This window comes from Homarus americanus, unplaced genomic scaffold (genome assembly GCF_018991925.1).
Source record: "Homarus americanus isolate GMGI-L3 unplaced genomic scaffold, GMGI_Hamer_2.0 scaffold4896, whole genome shotgun sequence".
Taxonomy (NCBI): Eukaryota; Metazoa; Arthropoda; class Malacostraca; order Decapoda; family Nephropidae; genus Homarus; species Homarus americanus.
The window spans coordinates 5,442,311-5,461,721 of NW_024749657.1; the positions used below are offsets into that span (position 1 = coordinate 5,442,311).

The window sequence follows — 19,411 nt, forward strand, 5'->3', positions numbered from 1 at the left end:
TAAAATCATCGTACTCAAGGGGTTAAGTCATCGTACTCAAGGGGTTAAGTCATCGTACTCAAGGGGTTAAGTCATCGTACTCAAGAGGTTAAGTCATCGTACTCAAGGGGTTAAGTCATCGTACTCAATGGGTTAAGTCATCGTACTCCAAGGGTTAAGTCATCGTACTCAGGGTTAAATCGATCATCGTACTCAAGGGGTTAAGTCATCGTACTCAAGAGGTTAGAATCATCAATGCTCAAGGTTAAGTCATCACTCAGGGGATCATCGTACTCAAGGGTTAAGTCATCGTACTCAAGGGTTAAGTCATCGTACTCAAGGGTTTAAGAATCATCGTACTCAAGGGGTTAAGTCATCGTACTCAATGGGTAAAATCATCGTACTCAAGGGGTTAAGTCATCGTACTCAAGAGGTTAAGTCATCGTACTCAAGAGGTTAAGTCATCGTACTCAAGAGGTTAAGTCATCGTACTCAAGAGGTTAAGTCATCGTACTCAAGAGGTTAAGTCACCATACAGCTTACCTTGAGTGTGTGTACTCAGGCATCGACCGCCACTGTCCATCTTTCTGAAATATATGAATGAATTACTGGATAAACAAACAAACAAATAAATAAATACACATAGAGAAGCCAAGAACAGATAAGAAAAGTTCTAAGACAACCAACAGTTAGAAATATCCAAATGTTAACGGGAAACGTGGTGACGACATCAACAGATCCCAGTGACGTCATCAACAGTACCCAGTGACGTCAACAACAAAATTCAGTGACGCAATGAACGGAAATAGCTGACATCACCCATCAGAACTCGTTGAACCAATCGTCATCAATCAGAACTCGTTGAACCAATCAGAACTCAGTGATGACATTATTTCTCAGAACTCGGTGAACCAATGAGAGGGCTCTGCGGATCCGGCCAGACAAGAACCGAGGAGCCAGTTAGGAAATGTTTTTGTGCGTTTATATATTCTCAGGGACTGTAGTTCTGGGAAGGGGATGAGGGAGGGCGTGGCGGAGGTTCTGGGAACACACACACATACACACACACGCACTGACACATACATACATGCAATAACATCAAAGTATTCTGCGGAGATAAAAATGATGATGGTGATGCTAATAATATTAACACTGGGGTCTACTAATACTGGGGTCTATTAATACTGGGGTCTATTAATACTGGGGTCTATTAATACTGGGGTCTATTAATACTGGGGTCTACCAACACTGGGGTCTATTAATACTGGGGTCTATTAATACTGGGGTCTATTAATACTGGGGTCTACTAATACTGGGGTCTACCAACACTGGGGTCTACTAATACTGGGGTCTATTAATACTGGGGTCTATTAATACTGGGGGTCTAATAATAATAGGGTCTACCAACACAGGTCTATTAGCACTGGGGTCTATTAATGCTGGGGTCTATTAATACTGGGATCTATACTGGGGTCTCACCAACACTAGGGTCCTGGCCAAGGTCCTGTGGCCACTTTGGGTCTGTGTGCTGGGGTCTACCACCAACACTGGGGTCTGTGCACTGGGGTCTATTAATTGCTGGGGTCTGTGCTTTGCTGGGGTCTGTGTACTGGGGTCTACCAACACTGGGAGTCTGTATGCTGGTCTGTGTACTGGGGTCTGTGTACTGGGGTCTACTATATGCTGGGGTCTACTAATGCTGGGGTCTGTGTGCTGGGGTCTGTGAATATGGGGTCTATTAATACTGGGGTCTGTGCTGGATCTCATTAACACTGGGGTCTATTAATACTGGGGTCTATTAATACTGGGGTCTATTAATACTGGGGTCTATTAATACTGGGGTCTATTAATACTGGGGTCTACCAACACTGGGGTCTATTAACACTGGGGTCTATTAATACTGGGGTCTATTAATACTGGGGTCCAACTACCACCAAAACAGACCCCCACCTCCTCCCCCTGAAAAAGTACCGCTGGTGATTTCAATGCATGAGACGAGTTATCCAACACACTCAAGTTCCATTCACTTAAATCCACTTACCTGACACACTTACACTTACAACATCAATTACTGGCATTAACATCAAAGTATAATGAGTACAAAGTATAATGAGTACAAAATATTACATTAATTACTTTTACTACAGGTGTAATTATCGTATTGTTGTGACTTGTGTAATGTGGATTTAATGGTTTGTAATTGTGTTTTTATTGAGTACATCCAGGAGGTTTAAGTTTTACCTGTCTAGAGTACATAGGTTAACGTTTTACCTGTCTAAGAGTAAATAGGTTGAGGTTTTTCCTGTCCAAGAGTACATTGGTTCAAATTTTACCTGTCTAGAGTACATAGGTTGAAATGTTACCTGTCTAAGAGTACATAGGTTCAAGTTTTACCTGTCCAAGAGTACAAAGATTCAAGTTTTACCTGTCTAGAGTACATAAGTTCACGTTTTACCTGGCCAAGAGTACAAAGGTTCAATTTTACCTGTCTAAGAGTACATAGGTTCAAGTTTTACCTGTCCAAGAGTACAAAGATTCAAGTTTTACCTGTCTAGAGTACATAAGTTCACGTTTTACCTGGCCAAGAGTACAAAGGTTCAATTTTACCTGTCTAAAATACATAGGTTCAACTTTCACCTGTCCTGAATACCTAGGTTCAAGTTTTACCTGTCTAGAGTACATAGGTTCACGTTTTACCTGTTCAAGAGTACATAAGTTCGAATTCTGTATACTTATAATACTTAAAACACTTACAATGGTATCTCTTAACTTCTGACAGTAAATAGCAAACATCTTTTATTAATATCAAGAAAGGTTCTGTGTGAGTGAGGGTGAGTTAGTGACACACACACACACACACACACACACACACACACACACACACACACACACTGTCTCTTTCACACATGTACATACACATTATCTCTCTCTCTCTCTCTCTCACAATCGTAGTACATATTCTCTTTCACTTCAGTTCCGGAGATAAACTTGAACCTTACCTCACATCACCTGGGGGTAGGGAGGATCTGTGCACAAAATGGTATTACATCTACTCTGAGACTCTACCTTCACTATATATCTTCACTTAGCACCAGTTAAATGTATAGGTCCAATTGGCTTGACATGGGTAGTTAAGGGCGGTGCGGATATAGTACACTGAATATTAAATCTTTGGTACTCCACTCAACTATGGCTGAGTGTGTGTCTAGAGATAAACTTTCCACTAATTAACCTTTATCGGTTAATTAAAATAAAATATCAAGGTGTAGTCAAGATCCGTGTCGAAAATACCTCACTTGACCTCTTGACTTAACATACGTGAGGTTGACCTCTGACGGAGAGGCATAGTTAGGTTAGGTTAGGTTACTACCGCCTACTATGCCCTCCACAGCCTCATGCCCTTAATGCCCTCAACCCCCACAGGAACAGCCGGAAATAGTGGCATACAGCGTTGAATTCTTCACTTGTGTTGACGGATATACAAAAATATCCCCCCCACAGCCACTCCCCTTCCCAACCCCCCCCCTTCCCCCTTCCCACACCCACCCCCTTCCCACGCCCACCCCTTCTCACGCCCACACACCCCCACGCTCAGACGACAACAGGGAATGGCGTCACACCATAACGTCATCACTGTATATATAAGTGCTGGGCAAATTTGGTCGCTGCGTCAAGTTATATAAATATCGGTCCGTCGATGTCTGCGTTTGTCTGCCCTTAATTGTTGTTAGGTTAGGAGAGGGAGGAAGGAGGAGGGGGGGAGGGGTGAAGGAGGGGCGGGGGTTAACGATACTAGAGTGTAACAGGTGTGCCGAAGAGGACAGGTGTGTTCCGAAACACCTGTGTGGTAATGACTATCTGCCAATAGTCACCACAGGTAACACTCTATAAATTTCTTGTTTTTTCCTACATATGACCACTGAGCCCTGGGTACACGCATAAAGGTAATATGTGAGTTTTAGGGTTATGAGCGCACGCACACACACACACACATGCATACCCTGTAAATACGCACATACAGTGGCAGTAATACATACTACTACTTTGCTGTCACTTGGAATCGAGTATGACGATCATCCAGCTATGATACAATGATATGAGTTATTAGGGATGTCACCTTCATTGGTGAGCTCTGAGGTGACTAAAGAGGTCGATACGGGACCGGCAGTGTCGTCCACAGATGTTGCACGTGTGGAGGGCTACGTCTAGTGCGGGAAGGACGGCGGCAGTGTCTTTCCGGCGCTGGCGCTTGTCTGCCTAGGTATGCAGTCGGGCTAACTCGAAAGTATTGACACCTCGTGCGGTGCTTCTCCAAGCGTTACGGTGTGGAGCAATCGTCTCTCAGGTTAAGGGGGTCGCTTTGGTACTTTTTCATACACATACAGGCACTAATATATACATACACACACACATACACATATACAGTTACTATTACACACACACACACACACACACACACACACACACATATAGTAATAAATTCACATACACATACTAATACAAACACACACAAAAGCACTAATACACACACACACACACACACACACTTAGGTAGGATGAGTCACACCAGAGGGCAGTGTGGCCTTTCCCTCACCAGCAGTGCCCTTCTTCCTGTGGCCTAACACTACCTGGCACTGGTACTAATCTGTTGTAGGCCCCTCAGTGTGTGTGTGTTTGAAATCCTGCCTGTTTGTGTGTGTTAGTGTTTAATGTACAACTTAAAAAATAAAACATTAAGCTTAATATACAACTTAAAAATATTAAAACTTAAAACGAAACTCAAAGCTCGATATAAAACGTAGCGTAAAGTTTAATATAAAGTTAATCTGACGAAAAACCTCAAACTTTCGTATTCAAATTAGCCTGAATTTTAGGGTCGCAATTTTTAACTACCATTCACAAATAACCTCCCGTCGCTATGGTAGCGAGGTAATCATGGTAGTGACGTGATATATTATGGTAGTGACGTCAGATCATGGTAGTGAGGTGTTGTTATGGTAGTAAGGTGATATGTTGTGGAATTGACGTCAGATAATGGTAGTGAGGTGTTTGTTATGGTAGTGACGTCAGGAGGAGGAGGAGGAGGGCAGGGCAGGTGAGCTGATCAATAACTGCAAGGTCGCACAAGCTTCCTCCCTCCCTTCCCTCCTTCGCTACTCTCCCTTCCTTTGCCTCACTCCCTTCCTTCCCTCCATCGCCTCCCTCTCTCCCTTCCCTCCTTCTCCACTCTCCCTTCCTTCGCCTCCCTCCCTGCTCTTCTTCGCTACTCTCCTCCCTCCCTTCCCTCCATCGCCTCCCTCCCTCCCTTCCCTCTTTCTCCACTCTCCCTTCCTTCGCCTCCCTCCCTGCTCTTCTTCGCTACTCTCCTCCCTCCCTCCATCCCTTCCCTCCTTCGTCTCCCTCCCTTCCTTCCTCCTTCCCCTCCCCTCCCCTTCCCTATCACAAGTGTCACCACAACAACAATCACCACCACTATCACCACAATAATCTCTAGCACCAGTTTTCCACCACTATCACAACAATCACTACCACCACCCCCACTACTACTATCGCCTCAACAACCACTACTACCACCACTACTGCCACCACTACTACCACCATTACTACCACCACTACTACCACCAGCAATATCAGACCCGGTGCCGGAGAACAAACACTACTGTGCAAACATGAATTCTCCGCCTGCAGTCACTTAATTCCTAACTCCACCCACTCCCTCTCCATCCACTCATTTTCCTCTCTCCCTCTCCAGCCACTCATTTTCCTCTCCTCCACCCACCTTTTCCCTCTCCTTCTCCTACTCCACATCTTCCTCTACCTCCCCCCCCCCTTTCCATGCACACACACACACGCACACAAACGTTCGCGTGACCACATATTCTATTATTTAATATTCCTACGATATTCTTACTTTGTTTTTTAAGTAAGTGAAAATGTTGGATCGCAGGTCACTTAAGAGAGGACTCAGGTGGTCAGTCAAAATGGCGAAAAAATTGCACTGTGACTGTAGTTGTTCTCCGATGTTTTAATTATCTCAAGGGAATTTAGGTTAGGTTTCGATAGCCTATTCCATCACAATGTAACCTATCCTAACCTATCTTAACCAAATCTAACCTTACCCAACCTAACCTAACCTATCCTAACCCATCCAAACCTAACCTAACCAAATCTAACCTTACCCAACCTAACCTAACCTATCCTAACCCATCCAAACCTAACCAATCTTAACCAAATCTAACCTTACCCAACGTATCCTAACCCACCCTAACCCATCCAAACCTAACCTATCCTAACCAAATCTAACCTTACCCAACCTAACCTAACCTATCCTAACCCATCCAAACCTAACCAATCTTAACCAAATCTAACCTTACCCAACGTATCCTAACCCACCCTAACCCATCCAAACCTAACCTATCCTAACCAAATCTAACCTTACCCAACCTAACCTAACCTATCCTAACCCACCCTAACCCAACCAAACCTAACCTAACCCCAGTAAACACAGGGGGTGTCTTACGGTAACTACACTATCTCTCTCCGCTAATCTAATCAGTGTACAGGTAAATAAATTAATTAACTCCCTGGTGTAACTCTTATTCTACCTGTCACACTTAATTATGTACGTATTTTAATAAGGATAGGTGGAGGGAAGGTGGAGGTAAAGGTGGAGGGAAGTGGAGGGAAGGTGGAGGGAAGTGGAGGGAAGGTGGAGGGAGGTGGAGGGAAGTGGATGTACAGGTGGATGGAAGTGGAGGGACGTGAATGTACAGGTGGAGGGAAATGTGGAGGTAGAGGTGGAGGGAAGGTGGAGGGAAGGTGGAGGGAAGTGGGGGAAGGTGGAGGGAAGGTGGAGGGAAGTGGATGTGCAGGTGGAGGGAAATGTGGAGGTAGAGGTGGAGGGAAGGTGGAGGGCCGCCAGGTATCTGTTATTAGTTAAAACATTCTCTGAGTCTCGATCAATATAGCTGTTGACCTTCACCCCCACCCACTCTGCCCACCCTACTCACCCCCTAAACCCACCCTGCCCTGCCCACCCTACTCACCCCCTCCTTACCATTACTACCCTACTCACCCACCCCACCCAGTTACTCTACAGTATATAATAATAATAGTAATAATAATAATAATTAACGGTTTATTGAAAGAGCTTGGCAGCCAGAAGGCTGAAAATATACAGTTACATATTTGGGGAATGGGTTTCGAATTACAAATAATATACAAGTAACATAAATGACACAAATAAGATATATAATAACTAGATGGGGAAAAGCTCAAACTACAGTTCATTTCAACATAGTGACAGTGCAAGGAGTAGTGTTTACTGGGAGTGAATACACTGGTTTATTACAAGTTATTGATAATTTTTACAATGGTTGGGACTGCCTATCTATCTATCTATCTATCTATCTATCTATCTGTCTATCTATCTATCTATCTGCCTATCTATCTATCTGTCTATCTATCTATCTATCTATCTATCTGTCTATCTATCTATCTATCTATCTGCCTATCTATCTATCTGTCTATCTATCTATCTATCTATCTATCTATCTATCTATCTATCTATCTATCAACTTACATGGTGAAGGGATTCGGGAAGGGTTGAGGGTAATGAGGGAATGGAGGCAAGGTGAGGGGATTGGAGGGGGGTAAGGGGATGAGGGGGTAAGGGGATGAGGGGGGAGGGTAAGGGGATGAGGGGGGGGAGGTCGTGTGGAACCCAATCTCCGGTGTTTCCTTCCCCTGACCTGCTGCTATCTATTGACCTGCCGTGACCTGTGTTGACCTCTCGTGGCTTGTATTGACCTTTCTTGATATCCCATGACCTGTATTGACCTCCCATGACCACAATGTCCAGGATACTTCGTCAATGTACATAATATATATAAACCCTGCCTCATGTATTCAGAGGAAGGTGACCATGATAACGGGGTTGGTGTTATCTGTTTGTCCGTTCGTTATCTATTAACAGGTGTGTGCTGATAACGGCTTAGATAACAGGAGATAACAGTCCTATCTTCAAGGTTTTTTTTTACCTGGTTCAATTAAAATAGTGGTTGTTGGAAAGACCTGACAATAAAATACCAGGAAAAACCGGGGCCTGGAGGATTAGAAACCGGGGCCTGGAGGATTAGAAACCAAAAAGATGAAAAATAAAACAAAAACCCGAAAAAATCAACAAAAATAACTAAAGGAAAAACAACAAAACCGGAGATGAAATAATTGAAATAAGGAGAGAAAGAAACAGTGAGGAGGAGGAGGAGGGAAGGGGGGAGATAGTCTCTACTGGGAGATAAGATAACTCAGCCACGGGGGAGAGGGAGAGAGAGGGAAGATAAGGGAGAGGGGTAAGGGAGGGAAGAAGGGAGAAGAGGAGGAAGGATGAGGGAAGAAAAGATACAGGAGAGGAAGAAGGAAAGAAGAAATGCAGGATGGGAAGGAGTTAAGGAGGGGGGGAAGGAAGGGGTAGGGAAGGAGGGAGAGAAGGAGTCTGTGTGGTATTGTGGTTAGCCAATCAAGAAAAAATCCAAATTTTTCTGGAAACGAAGGGGGGAGGTAAGGGAGGGGGGGATGAAGGGAGGTGGGAGGGAGTAGATGGAGGGAGGGAAGGAGAGTTGAAGGGAGGTTGGAGGGAGGAGGAAGAGGCGTATTTGTGGTAAATTGATAATAAAATATCAAAAGACTTATTATTATTATCATCATTATTATTAACAACTCCCCCAAACGTACGTGAATACATCCATCAGTCAGCTCAGGAAGACGTTAAGGTAAAGGTATAGCCTGCACCCTTAACCATTAATTACAGGTGAGTTCTTGGAATACACCTGTGTCAGTACGTGCGTCATGGTGGTATTAATATATTCTCTCTATCTGTCTCTCTCAGCTTCCGTTTCCTCTCTCTCTCTCTCTCTCTCTCTCACACACACACACTCCATTTCACTCTCTCTCGCTTTACCTTTCTCACCCCCCTCTCTCACTCTACCACTATCACACACCTCTCTCTCTCTCTCTCTACAGTGGTCAGCAGCTTAAAGTAAGTTCCGTGTTCCTTGAGAGAGCGACACTTCCTACTGAGAGAGTTTCCCTGTAGCCCGGAACGATTCTACCTTTCTTTAGTGATGTTCTTGATAGAGTGGTCATCTGTCTAGAGCGGTCACCTGTTTATAGGGATCATCTGTCTGGAGTGGTCATCTGTCTAGAGTGGTCATCTGTCTAGAGTGGTCATCTGTCTAGAGCGGTCACCTGTTTATAGGGATCATCTGTCTAGAGTGGTCATCTGTCTAGAGTGGTCATCTGTCTAGAGTGGTCATCTGTCTAGAGTGGTCATCTGTCTAGAGTGGTCATCTGTCTAGAGTGGTCATCTGTCTAGAGTGGTCATCTGTCTAGGCGTCACCTGTTTATAGGGATCATCTGTCTGAAGTGGTCATCTGTCTAGAGTGGTCATCTGTCTAAAGTGGTCACCTGTCAAAGAGAGGAAGGGGCAGGCGGGAGATAAAATGGAAGGGGGCGGTAGTGAGGGACCAAACCTAAGGAGGGGGGTGGAGGATTGAGGGGAGAGGAAGGGAGGGAGAGGAAGGAGAGAGGAAGGAGAAGGGGTGACACTGTTTCCTGAAGATGAGTGGAAATCCCCGGATGTTATGTTATTATTAATCTCCCCTCCCCCTACCCTTCACCTCCCCCCTCTACCCCAAACCCCTTTTTTCTTCTTTGTTTTATCTAATTATAATAATCATTACCCAAGGACATGACGTACGAGTTGAAAAAAAAATCCCCCCCTCTCCACCCCCTCCCACTCTTTCTCTTCACCCCTCCTCCTCACCCTTCCTATCCTCCTCACCCCGTTCACCCCTATTTCACTCCCAAGAAAGAAAGAAAGAAAGGAATGAATGAATGAAGGAAGGAATGAATGAAGGAAGGAATGCATGAAGAAGTGAAGGAAGGAGGAATGAATGAATGAAGGAAGGAAGGAATGCATGAAGAAGTGAAGGAAGGAGGAATGAAGGAAGGAAGGACCATTAGCAACACACCTCACATATAGAACATGACTATAGATCCCAACTCATTAAATCAGTTGACTGGAACATGTTACATAAACGATACCTCACAGTGATCTCCTTGATGATGGACGTGACCCGTTTTACGAGATGTGACCCGTTTTGCGATATACATGACCCGTTTTGCGATATATGTGACCCGTTTTGTGATATACATGACCCGTTTTGTGATATATGTGACCCGTTTTACGACACAGATGACCTAATTTATTGATACATCCTCCAATGGTATCAAGCTTATCTCTCTTATCAACAACACTGATACAGTATATCCTACCACATACAACATGAATCAACCAACATACACTCACCAAACCCAAGACATTCACCATTAACATTTCTGAAACATTCAACATTCTTGCTCAAAGGGACCAATTGAGTCAATGAATGTTTGTTTGTTTGCTTCTAATATGTGTTCAGTTCTGGTATTATTTGGTAAGACTCTTTATGGTAATTAATTCTTTTATACATACATACATATTTATATATATATACATATATACATACAGGTACATACATACATACACACACGTGACATCCCCACACAAACGAGTTCGTCTACACCTCCCACACACAATTACCTCATCCCAGACAGCTCAGGAGAGAGAGAGAGAGAGAGTATCAGAAGACATTTGATCAAAAACATAGGAGCATTGAAGATCCATTGGCAATAATAATAATAATAATAATAATAATAATAATAATAATAATAATAATAATAATAATAATAATAATAATAATAATAGATTAGGTAAGTGTAGTTTTGGTTAGGTTAGGTTTAAATTTGGTTGAATAATTTGTCCTACAACATGGCCACACCTCGCTCCTAATCCCCTTCGTCCGTAGGGAAAGGGAGGGGTGAGGGAGGGAAGGGGTGAGGGAGGAAAGGGGGGAGATAGGGGAGGATAAGGGAGCGGAGGGGTGAGGAAGGGAGGGAGAGAGGGAGGGAAGGGAAGTAGGGAGGGAGAGGTAGAATGTAGGCAGCAGGAAGGTGACACATCCGGGAGCTCCCCCTCCCCTTCCCCCACTCCTCTCCCTTCCTCCCCCCTTTCATTATCTCCCCTTACCCCCACCTCCCCCTCTTCTCCTCCCCTTTTAATCATATCCCTTTTCTCCTCTCATCATCCATCCCTTCCTTTCCTCCATTCACCCTTCCATCATCACCCCTTCTCTCCCACCCCTCCTCTTTGCCTCTCCCTTCAATCACATACCCTTCTTCCTCCCCTCTCATCTCTATTCTTCCCCCTCCTCCTCTTCCATCACACCCCCCACCCATCCTCTCCTCCCCTTCCATCATACACCCCTACTCTCCCTCCCTACCTCGCCACGTGTACCATCAGGCCTGCCAACCTGATGGTGGCATCTTTACTCCCTCACTGCGTCCCCCTCACACTCTCCCTCACTCCCTCTCCTATTTCAGGTGGTTAGGTTAGGTTAAGGTGGGTGTTTAATCTTCAGGTGATCCGAATAATAGTCTATTATTTCGCGGAACTGAATATAATATAACCTTATGATCCAGTAATACTGTTGAAAACTACATCAGGTGTTATTGATAGAGGAGGGGGAGGGGGGTGAGGGAAGGGGAGGGGGTGTAGAGAAGGGTAGGTGATGGGAGGGGAAGGGAGGGGTGTAAAGAAGGGGGAGAGGGGAAGGGGAGGGGAGTGAAGGGAGGGGGTGTACAGGTGCGCCGAGAATACACACACCTGTCCTGCAGTGTGTAATTGTTCATACCAAACTTACGTCTCTTTCTCTGTGTATATATATCAGGTAACACAGGTGGTGGAAGGTAATGGTAGTAGGTGCTGGTAGTAGTGGTAGGTAGTGGTGGTAGGTGCTACTGGTGGAAGGTAATGGTAGTAGGTGCTGGTAGTAGTGGTAGGTAGTGGTGGTAGAGATGGTGGTAGGTAGTGGTCGTGGTAGGTAGTGGTCGTGGTAGGTAGTGGTCGTGGTAGGTAGTGGTCGTGGTAGAGATGGTGGTAGGTAGTGGTCGTGGTAGGTAGTGGTCGTGGTAGGTAGTGGTCGTGGTAGGGGAGAGGGGACTATGGACACAGTCTCTCAAAGTCTCAACCATAAAACATTTATATAAACATTTTGACATATACGCCCCCGTCTCTCTCTCTCTCTCTCACTGTAGAAATAGTTCCCTCCCTCTTGTCTCTCTCTCTCTCACTTACTGTAGAGATAGTTCCCTCCCTCTTGTCTCTCTCTCATCGAGTTATAGTATTGAGATAGAGAGAGACAAAGAAAGAAAGAGGAGGGAAGAGAAGAGAAGGGAGAAAGAAAACAAGACACACACACACAAAGCAAGAGAGAGGGAGAAAGAGAGAGAGGGGGAAGAGAGATAAAAGAAAGAGAGAGAAGCTCATACACAGAGTAGAAGAGGAAGAATGAAACATGAATAAAAGAGACAAAGTAGAGAAAAGAAAAGAGAGAGAGAGAGAGAGAGAGAGAGAGAGAGAGAGAGAGAGAGAGCTGACACGTCTCTTCAAATCCGGGACTGAACACATCTCAATAATTGAAGGTTCGGACTTTTAAAACCAATGAAAGTTGAAAACGCATCAGAGTGTGAAACTATCTCTCTCTCTTTTCCTTTCTATTCTTTCTCTCTCTCTCTCTTTTCCTTTCTATTCTCTCTCTTGCTCTCTCTCTCTCTCTCTCTCTCTCTCTCTCGATAATTCAATGCCTGTCCGTCTGCCTATATATCTGTTTATCTATTCGCCCACTTGTATGTATGTATGTATGTATGTATGTATGTATGTATGTATGTATGTATGTATGTATTATGTATGTTTACAAAATAACACTCTGGAACGAAGAGAAGAGGAAGTACAACAAGACAAAGGGAATAGAGAAGGATGGGAAGAAACAAGAGAAGAAGCATAGAGCCGACAACTGTAGAGGAGGAAGACTTAGAGAAGACACCTTAACTTACCTGTAATTAGTAAGGTATTGATGAAGGAATCCAATGACGTCACGATGACAACCGATGACGTCATGTTTGTTTACCATTCCCCTCTCCCTACCTTCCCTCCCCTCCCTCTCTCCCTCACTCCTCCCTTGTTTTCCTCCTCTCCTTCACCCCTCCCTCACTCCCTTTCCTCACTCCCCTCCCCTCCCTTTCCTCCTCCCTAGGGCCTAACAGCTGGGTGATTCACCCCTTTAACTGCTAATTCCTAATACTTATCTCTGCTACCACTGCCCCCCCCACCTCCCCCTTCTGACACTCCCCCACCCCCCTGCTGACACCTATCCCCCCGCTGACACCTATTCCCCTTGCTGACGTCTCTCCCCTGCTGACACCCAGCTTAATGTCAGTTGTAAATAATTATATCTAGTGCCACAAAGCTGGCTGAAGATATCCACGTTCGACGTCATTAAGCTGAAGATATCGTCTGACGTCACCAACAACCCACCATTCTCCTCAATGAACCACCATTCTCCTCCCCCAACAACCACCATTCTACCTCCCAACAACCACCATTCTACCTCTACCCATCTCTCCAACAACCACCATCTACCACTCCACATTCTCCCCCTAACAATCTTCCACCATTCTCCTCCCAACAACCACCATTCTCTCACCATTCTACCTCTCCCAACAACCACCATTCTACCTCCCCAACAACCACCATTCTACCTCCCCAACAACCACCATTCTACCTCCCCAACAACCACCATTCTACCTCCCCAACAACCACCATTCTACCTCCCCAACAACCACCATTCAACCACCGCATGGGATCATTCGCCAGGTTCTGAAATGAGTTCTTGTGAGGTGTTGAGACTGGCGTAGTCCTCTCGTAGTCATGGCAACTAATAGTGAGGGGAAGGGGGGTGAGGAGGTGGGGGGGGAGGAAAGGTGTGTGGGAGGAGAGGGAGTCGAAGATATAATTAAGGTGGGGGGAGATGAGATGGAAGAGAGAGAGAGAGAGAGAGAGAGAGAGAGAGAGAGAGAGAGAGAGAGAGAGAGATAATATTTCCCACACTCCAACACACACAAGTTAACGAGCCGTGAATGGCCAGTAAGTCAGTGACCTCACGAAATCCAGCACTATGACGTCACGAACCACGAGATCCAGCGCTATGACGTCACGAACCACGAGATCCAGCGCTATGACGTCACGAACCACGAGATTCGGGTTAGGTTAGGTTAGGAGGTAAATGAGTAGGTAAAGAAGAAGAAACTGATAATGAGAGACAAGAGGAGACACAGAGAAGAGAAAAATAGGAGAGAATATGAATCATTAAATAAAATCTCCAATGGACCCGAATTGGTGTCAAATGAATGCGGGCGCTGGAGGGGGGGTGGGGAGCCTGGGGAGGGGGGGGTCAGGTTGTGGAGTTGGGGAGGAGGAGAAAAGACCCAGTTGTTGTCTTGGGGAGGTGAAGTGAGGTACTGCGGGTTGAGTAACAGAAGGAGGTATCAGAAGGAGGTACTGGTGAAGGAGGTACTGGTGAAGGAGGTACTGGTGAAGGAGGTACTGGTGAAGGAGGTACTGGTGAAGAAGGTACTGGTGAAGGAGGTACTGGTGAAGAAGGTACTGGTGAAGAAGGTACTGGTGAAGGAGGTACTGGTGAAGAAGGTACTGGTGAAGGAGGTACTGGTGAAGGAGGTACTGGTGAAGGAGGTACTGGTGAAGGAGGTACTGGTGAAGGAGGTACTGATGAAGAAGGTACTGGTGAAGAAGGTACTGGTGAAGGAGGTACTGATGAAGAAGGTACTGGTGAAGTAGGTACTGGTGAAGAAGGTACTGATGAAGAAGGTACTGGTGAAGAAGGTACTGGTGAAGAAGGTACTGGTGAAGAAGGTACTGGTGAAGGAGGTACTGGTGAAGTAGGTACTGGTGAAGAAGGTACTGATGACGAAGGTACTAGTGAAGGAGGTACTGGTGAAGTAGGTACTGGTGAAGGAAGTACTGGTGAAGGTGAAGACTGAGAGAGGTGTTGTACTGTGCATCAAGGTGGGTCGTTGTCTCCACTGGTCACCTGAGGACAGCACGGGAGGACAGTGTTGAGGTGGTAATAGGGAGGAAAAAGTGGACAGCGGGGAGAAAAAAACAGCCGGAGGAAATGCCAGGGGGAGGAGTGGTGTGGGGAGAGGGAGGAGAGTGGGAGAGGGGGAAGGAAAGGGTTGGGGAGAGGGGAAGAGACAAAGGAGAGGGAGGGGGCGAAGGATGGAGGGGGTGTTAGAGAGATGAGGATAGGAGAGAGGGAATAAGAGGAGAGGGGGAGAAAGGGAAGAGGGAGGAAGTGGGAGGGGGAGGATGAGGACAAAAAGAAAGGGGAGGAAGAGGGAGTGGGGAGGATAAGATGAAGAGAGGAGGTTAGGTTAGATAAGGTTAGGTTAGGTTAGGGAGTGGGGGGTAATCTTCGCAAAACACTAATGCTGTTGACTGATGGAAAGCGGAAGTAGCTCCTCAGTGTCTTCCCGTGACCGAATTTTTTCAAGGGAGAGGGTGCGTGAAGTGAGGTAAGAGGAGGGGAGGTGTGGGAAAGTGGGAGAGAGAGAGAGAGAGAGAGAGAGAGAGAGAGAGAGAGAGAGAGAGAGAGAGAGAGAGAGAGAGAGAGAGAGAGAGAGAGAGAGTTTTTAATTTAGTTTAACAAATTTATTGACAAAGCTTGTAGTACAGTTTGCCTATTCTGAGTAATTCAGTCAGGTTTTGACACTGAGGGTGGTATCACTTCTCACTGCCACGCAGGACAGAGGTTCATACACAAAGGAATACATCATATTCATTAACAACTATAAATGTATATAGGTCAGATTCATGTGGGTAATGCCACTGTTCACTGCCATGCAGGACAGAGGTTCGTACACAAAGAAGGAAATACATCATATTCATTAGCAGTATATATAGGTCAGTGGATCACATACATTGGAGTCATATTCTAATTGAAGACTAATCAGTGTGGGCCAGCAGCAAATTTGGGATAAACAGCAAGAATGTCCTCAAGCACCCCTGATTCAATGTAGTAATTACAAAGTTCATGATACAATAAGCCAGGTGGCCTTAAGTCTTTGACAGTGTCACATTCAATAATATAGTGTTCAAGTGTATGCTTTAAAGGTTTATCACAACGTTTACATGCTGAGTGTTCCGGTATGGGTACAGCGTTACTAACCTGCCAGATGTGTCTGTATTCTAGCCTAATTCTGGCCACGACGACATCACATTGTCTGGTTCTTTCCTTATGCTGGCCATACCGAGAGAGGAGATAGAGGAAGGAGAAGTGAGAGAGATGATAAATAGTGAGACAGATGAATGAATGATAGACGTGTAAGCATATGAGAAGGAAAGAAGGAAAGGGGGGAGAGGGGAGGTAAGGAGAGAGAGAAGTCCTACACCTAGCTGTTATGTACACACGGGGAGCAACAAGTGTAGCAGAAAGACCAACACAACTTAGGGACGCATTCACTTACCTCTACCACCCGTGAGAGAGAGAGAGAGAGAGAGAGAGAGAGAGAGAGAGAGAGAGAGAGAGAGAGAGAGAGAGAGAGAGACAAAGACACACAAGGTTACAACAGACCACAACACCCGGTCTTGGAATTACCTGTATCAATAACTTAAAAACTTGTCCTTGTAATTATCCATATACCTGTACGTACGTGGGAGGTTAATAAAAAAAAATAACGCCTTAAATCACACGTAAATCACCATCTATTTTCCTTCTTTCCTCCCCCTCCTCAAGAGAAATCACCACTCAATGTTCACAGGTTAAAAACTTCACACATTCAATAACACGTCAATCACCGTCTACTTTTCCCACTCCTCCCTCAAGAAAAATCACTACTTAAGTGTCACAGGTAATTTTAACGTGTTATTTACCTGTCTGGGTTTAAATTACGAGTTCACAGGTAATTGCATCTCATGATTTACCTGTCTGGGTTTAAATAACGTTGGCAATGTTATTTAAACCCAAGCGGATGAAATAACCTGTGATTGACGACAGACAGACAGACGCGCACACGAACACGCATACACACACACACACAATTCCTAGAAAATATGTCATGACGAAACTTCCAGGGTAAAGTATTTAAACTTTTGATGACACGTTGAAACTTTTCGTTAAACTACCTCGTTGAAACTTCGTTGTGTAACTTTTGTGAAACTCCTCGTTCATAAGACTTTTACTTCGTTAAGTAACCTTTCTGAACTTCTCGTTCGTTAAGTTGATGAAACACTATATGTCATTTCGGTTCTTTAATTAGAACGCATCTCTGAACTTCTGGGCAACACACTTCGTTAAACTTACATCCGTTTAACGAATCCCTCGCCCTTCTTCGGTAAACCTACACCATTTTAACGAGCCCCTTATCCCTCTTCGTTAAACATACACCCGCTTAACGAACCCCCTTTATCCCTCTTCGTTGAACAATACGTTAAAACTTCCTCCTGAGTATTTATGACGAGTCTCTTCGTTGAAACTCAGCTGAAGTAATTCGTTGAACCAGACTGAATTAATACTGGGAGTTATGAATCACTATTATATAAGACTCTGTAAACTGTGCTGTGTACGTTAATAATACCTACATGTGTGCATATGTTATGTACGTTAATAGTACCTACATGTGTGTATATTTATACATTTGTCTTCTCCCAACCCCAATCCTTTCCTCCCATTCATTAAGTGAGAGAGAGAGAGAGAGAGAGAGAGAGAGAGAGAGAGAGAGAGAGAGAGACTAAGGTGCTGATCAGAATACCTGGACGACAATCACCTCATACTTCAGTGGCTTCCGTGTCCCGGCCCAGGTGTTGTTGTTGTTTTGGTGAAGTGTTTTTGTTATTGTTGAAATGTTGTCATTGTTGTTGCTGTTGTGGTGGTAGTGAGATGTTGTTGTGGTGGTGGTGGTGATAAGATGTTGTTGTTGTCTGTATTTGTTATTGATGTTGTGAGGTGTTGTTGTTATTGTGTGTGTTTGTTATTGTTTTGGTGAGGTGTTGTTGTTATTGTTGAAATGTTGTCATTGTTGTTGTGTGCGCGTGTTTGCTGTTATTGTATGTGTGTGTGTGTGTGTGTATCTGTCTATCTACCTGTCTGTCTGAGTGTATGTGTACCAATTAGCCAAATGACTAATCGAGAGAGAGAGAGAGAGCCTAAAGTAACACAGTACTATATAGTGACCAATAAGGGCATTACCAGAGCCGTGCATCACACCGCCAGAGCCACTCACCTGAATCAATACAGTCCCGTGTGTTACGTAAGTGTGCACGCCCCGTATACCTGTCCATCCGTGCCTACCTGTTACTAGTACTCCGCCACAAGGTCAACACCGTGTTATATAGCAGCGATGATGAGGATGACAATAATAATAATAAAAGTAATAATAGTAATAATAAAAATAATAATAAAGTATCTAGCTACACACACACACACACACACACACACACACACACACACACACACACACACACACACACATAAGTCACCTGTTTTGGGACGACTCACGCCTGTCCTTGGTCGACCTTCTGCCTCAGGTTCATGACCGGGGCCGGTACAGAGCGATACAGCAGGACGGTACAGTAGCAGCAGGCCGGTACAGCAGCAGCAGGCCGGTACAGCAGCAGCAGGACGGTACAGTAGCAGCAGGCCGGTACAGTAGCAGCAGGCCGGTACAGCAGCAGCAGGACGTACAGTAGCAGCAGGCCTGGTACAGCAGCAGGACGGTACAGTAGCAGCAGGACGGTACAGTAGCAGCAGGCCGGCACTGCAGCAGCAGGCCGGTACAGTAGAGCGATACAGCAGGACTGGTACAGTAGCAGCAGGACGGTACAGCAGCAGCAGGACGGTACAGCAGCAGCAGACGGTACAGTAGCAGCAGGCCGGTACAGCAAGGGCGGAGCTGGTACAGTAGAGCGATACAGCAGGACGGTATACAGTAGCAGTAAATGCACAGCAGCAGGACGGGTACAATAGCAGCAGGACGGTACAGCATCAGCAGGCTGCGCAGCAGGCCGGTACAGTAGAGCGATACAGCAGGGATGTACAGCAGCAGCAGGCCGGTACAGCAGCAGCAGGACGGTACAGTAGCAGCAGGACGGTACAGTAGCAGCAGGCCTGTACAGCAGGCAGCAGGACGGTACAGCATCAGCAGGACGGCACAGTAGCAGCAGGCCGGTACAGCAGCAGCAGGGACGGGTACAGCAGCAGCAGGGACGGTACAGCAGCAGCAGGACGGTACAGCAGCAGCAGGCCGGTACAGCAGCAGCAGGACGGGTACAGCAGCAGCAGGACGGTACAGCATCAGCAGGACGGTACAGCAGTAGTAGGACGGTACAGCATCAGCAGGACGGTACAGCAGCAGCAGGACGGTACAGCAGTAGTAGGACGGTAGAAGCAGCGGTAGGCCGGTACGGCAGCACCAGGCCGGT

The 19,411-nt window shown here is 45.6% G+C and overlaps 1 protein-coding gene across 1 annotated transcript; it reads left to right on the top strand.

Annotated features, from left to right (window-relative positions):
- The first annotated feature begins 14,052 nt into the window (after positions 1–14,052).
- On the top strand, positions 14,053–14,973 carry LOC121853485 (spore wall protein 2-like). The gene is made up of 2 exons (XM_042347627.1): positions 14,053–14,059; positions 14,486–14,973. Exons 1-2 carry the CDS (start codon positions 14,053–14,055, stop codon positions 14,971–14,973), a joined length of 495 nt encoding a protein of 164 aa, XP_042203561.1.
- The last annotated feature ends 4,438 nt before the right edge of the window (positions 14,974–19,411 follow it).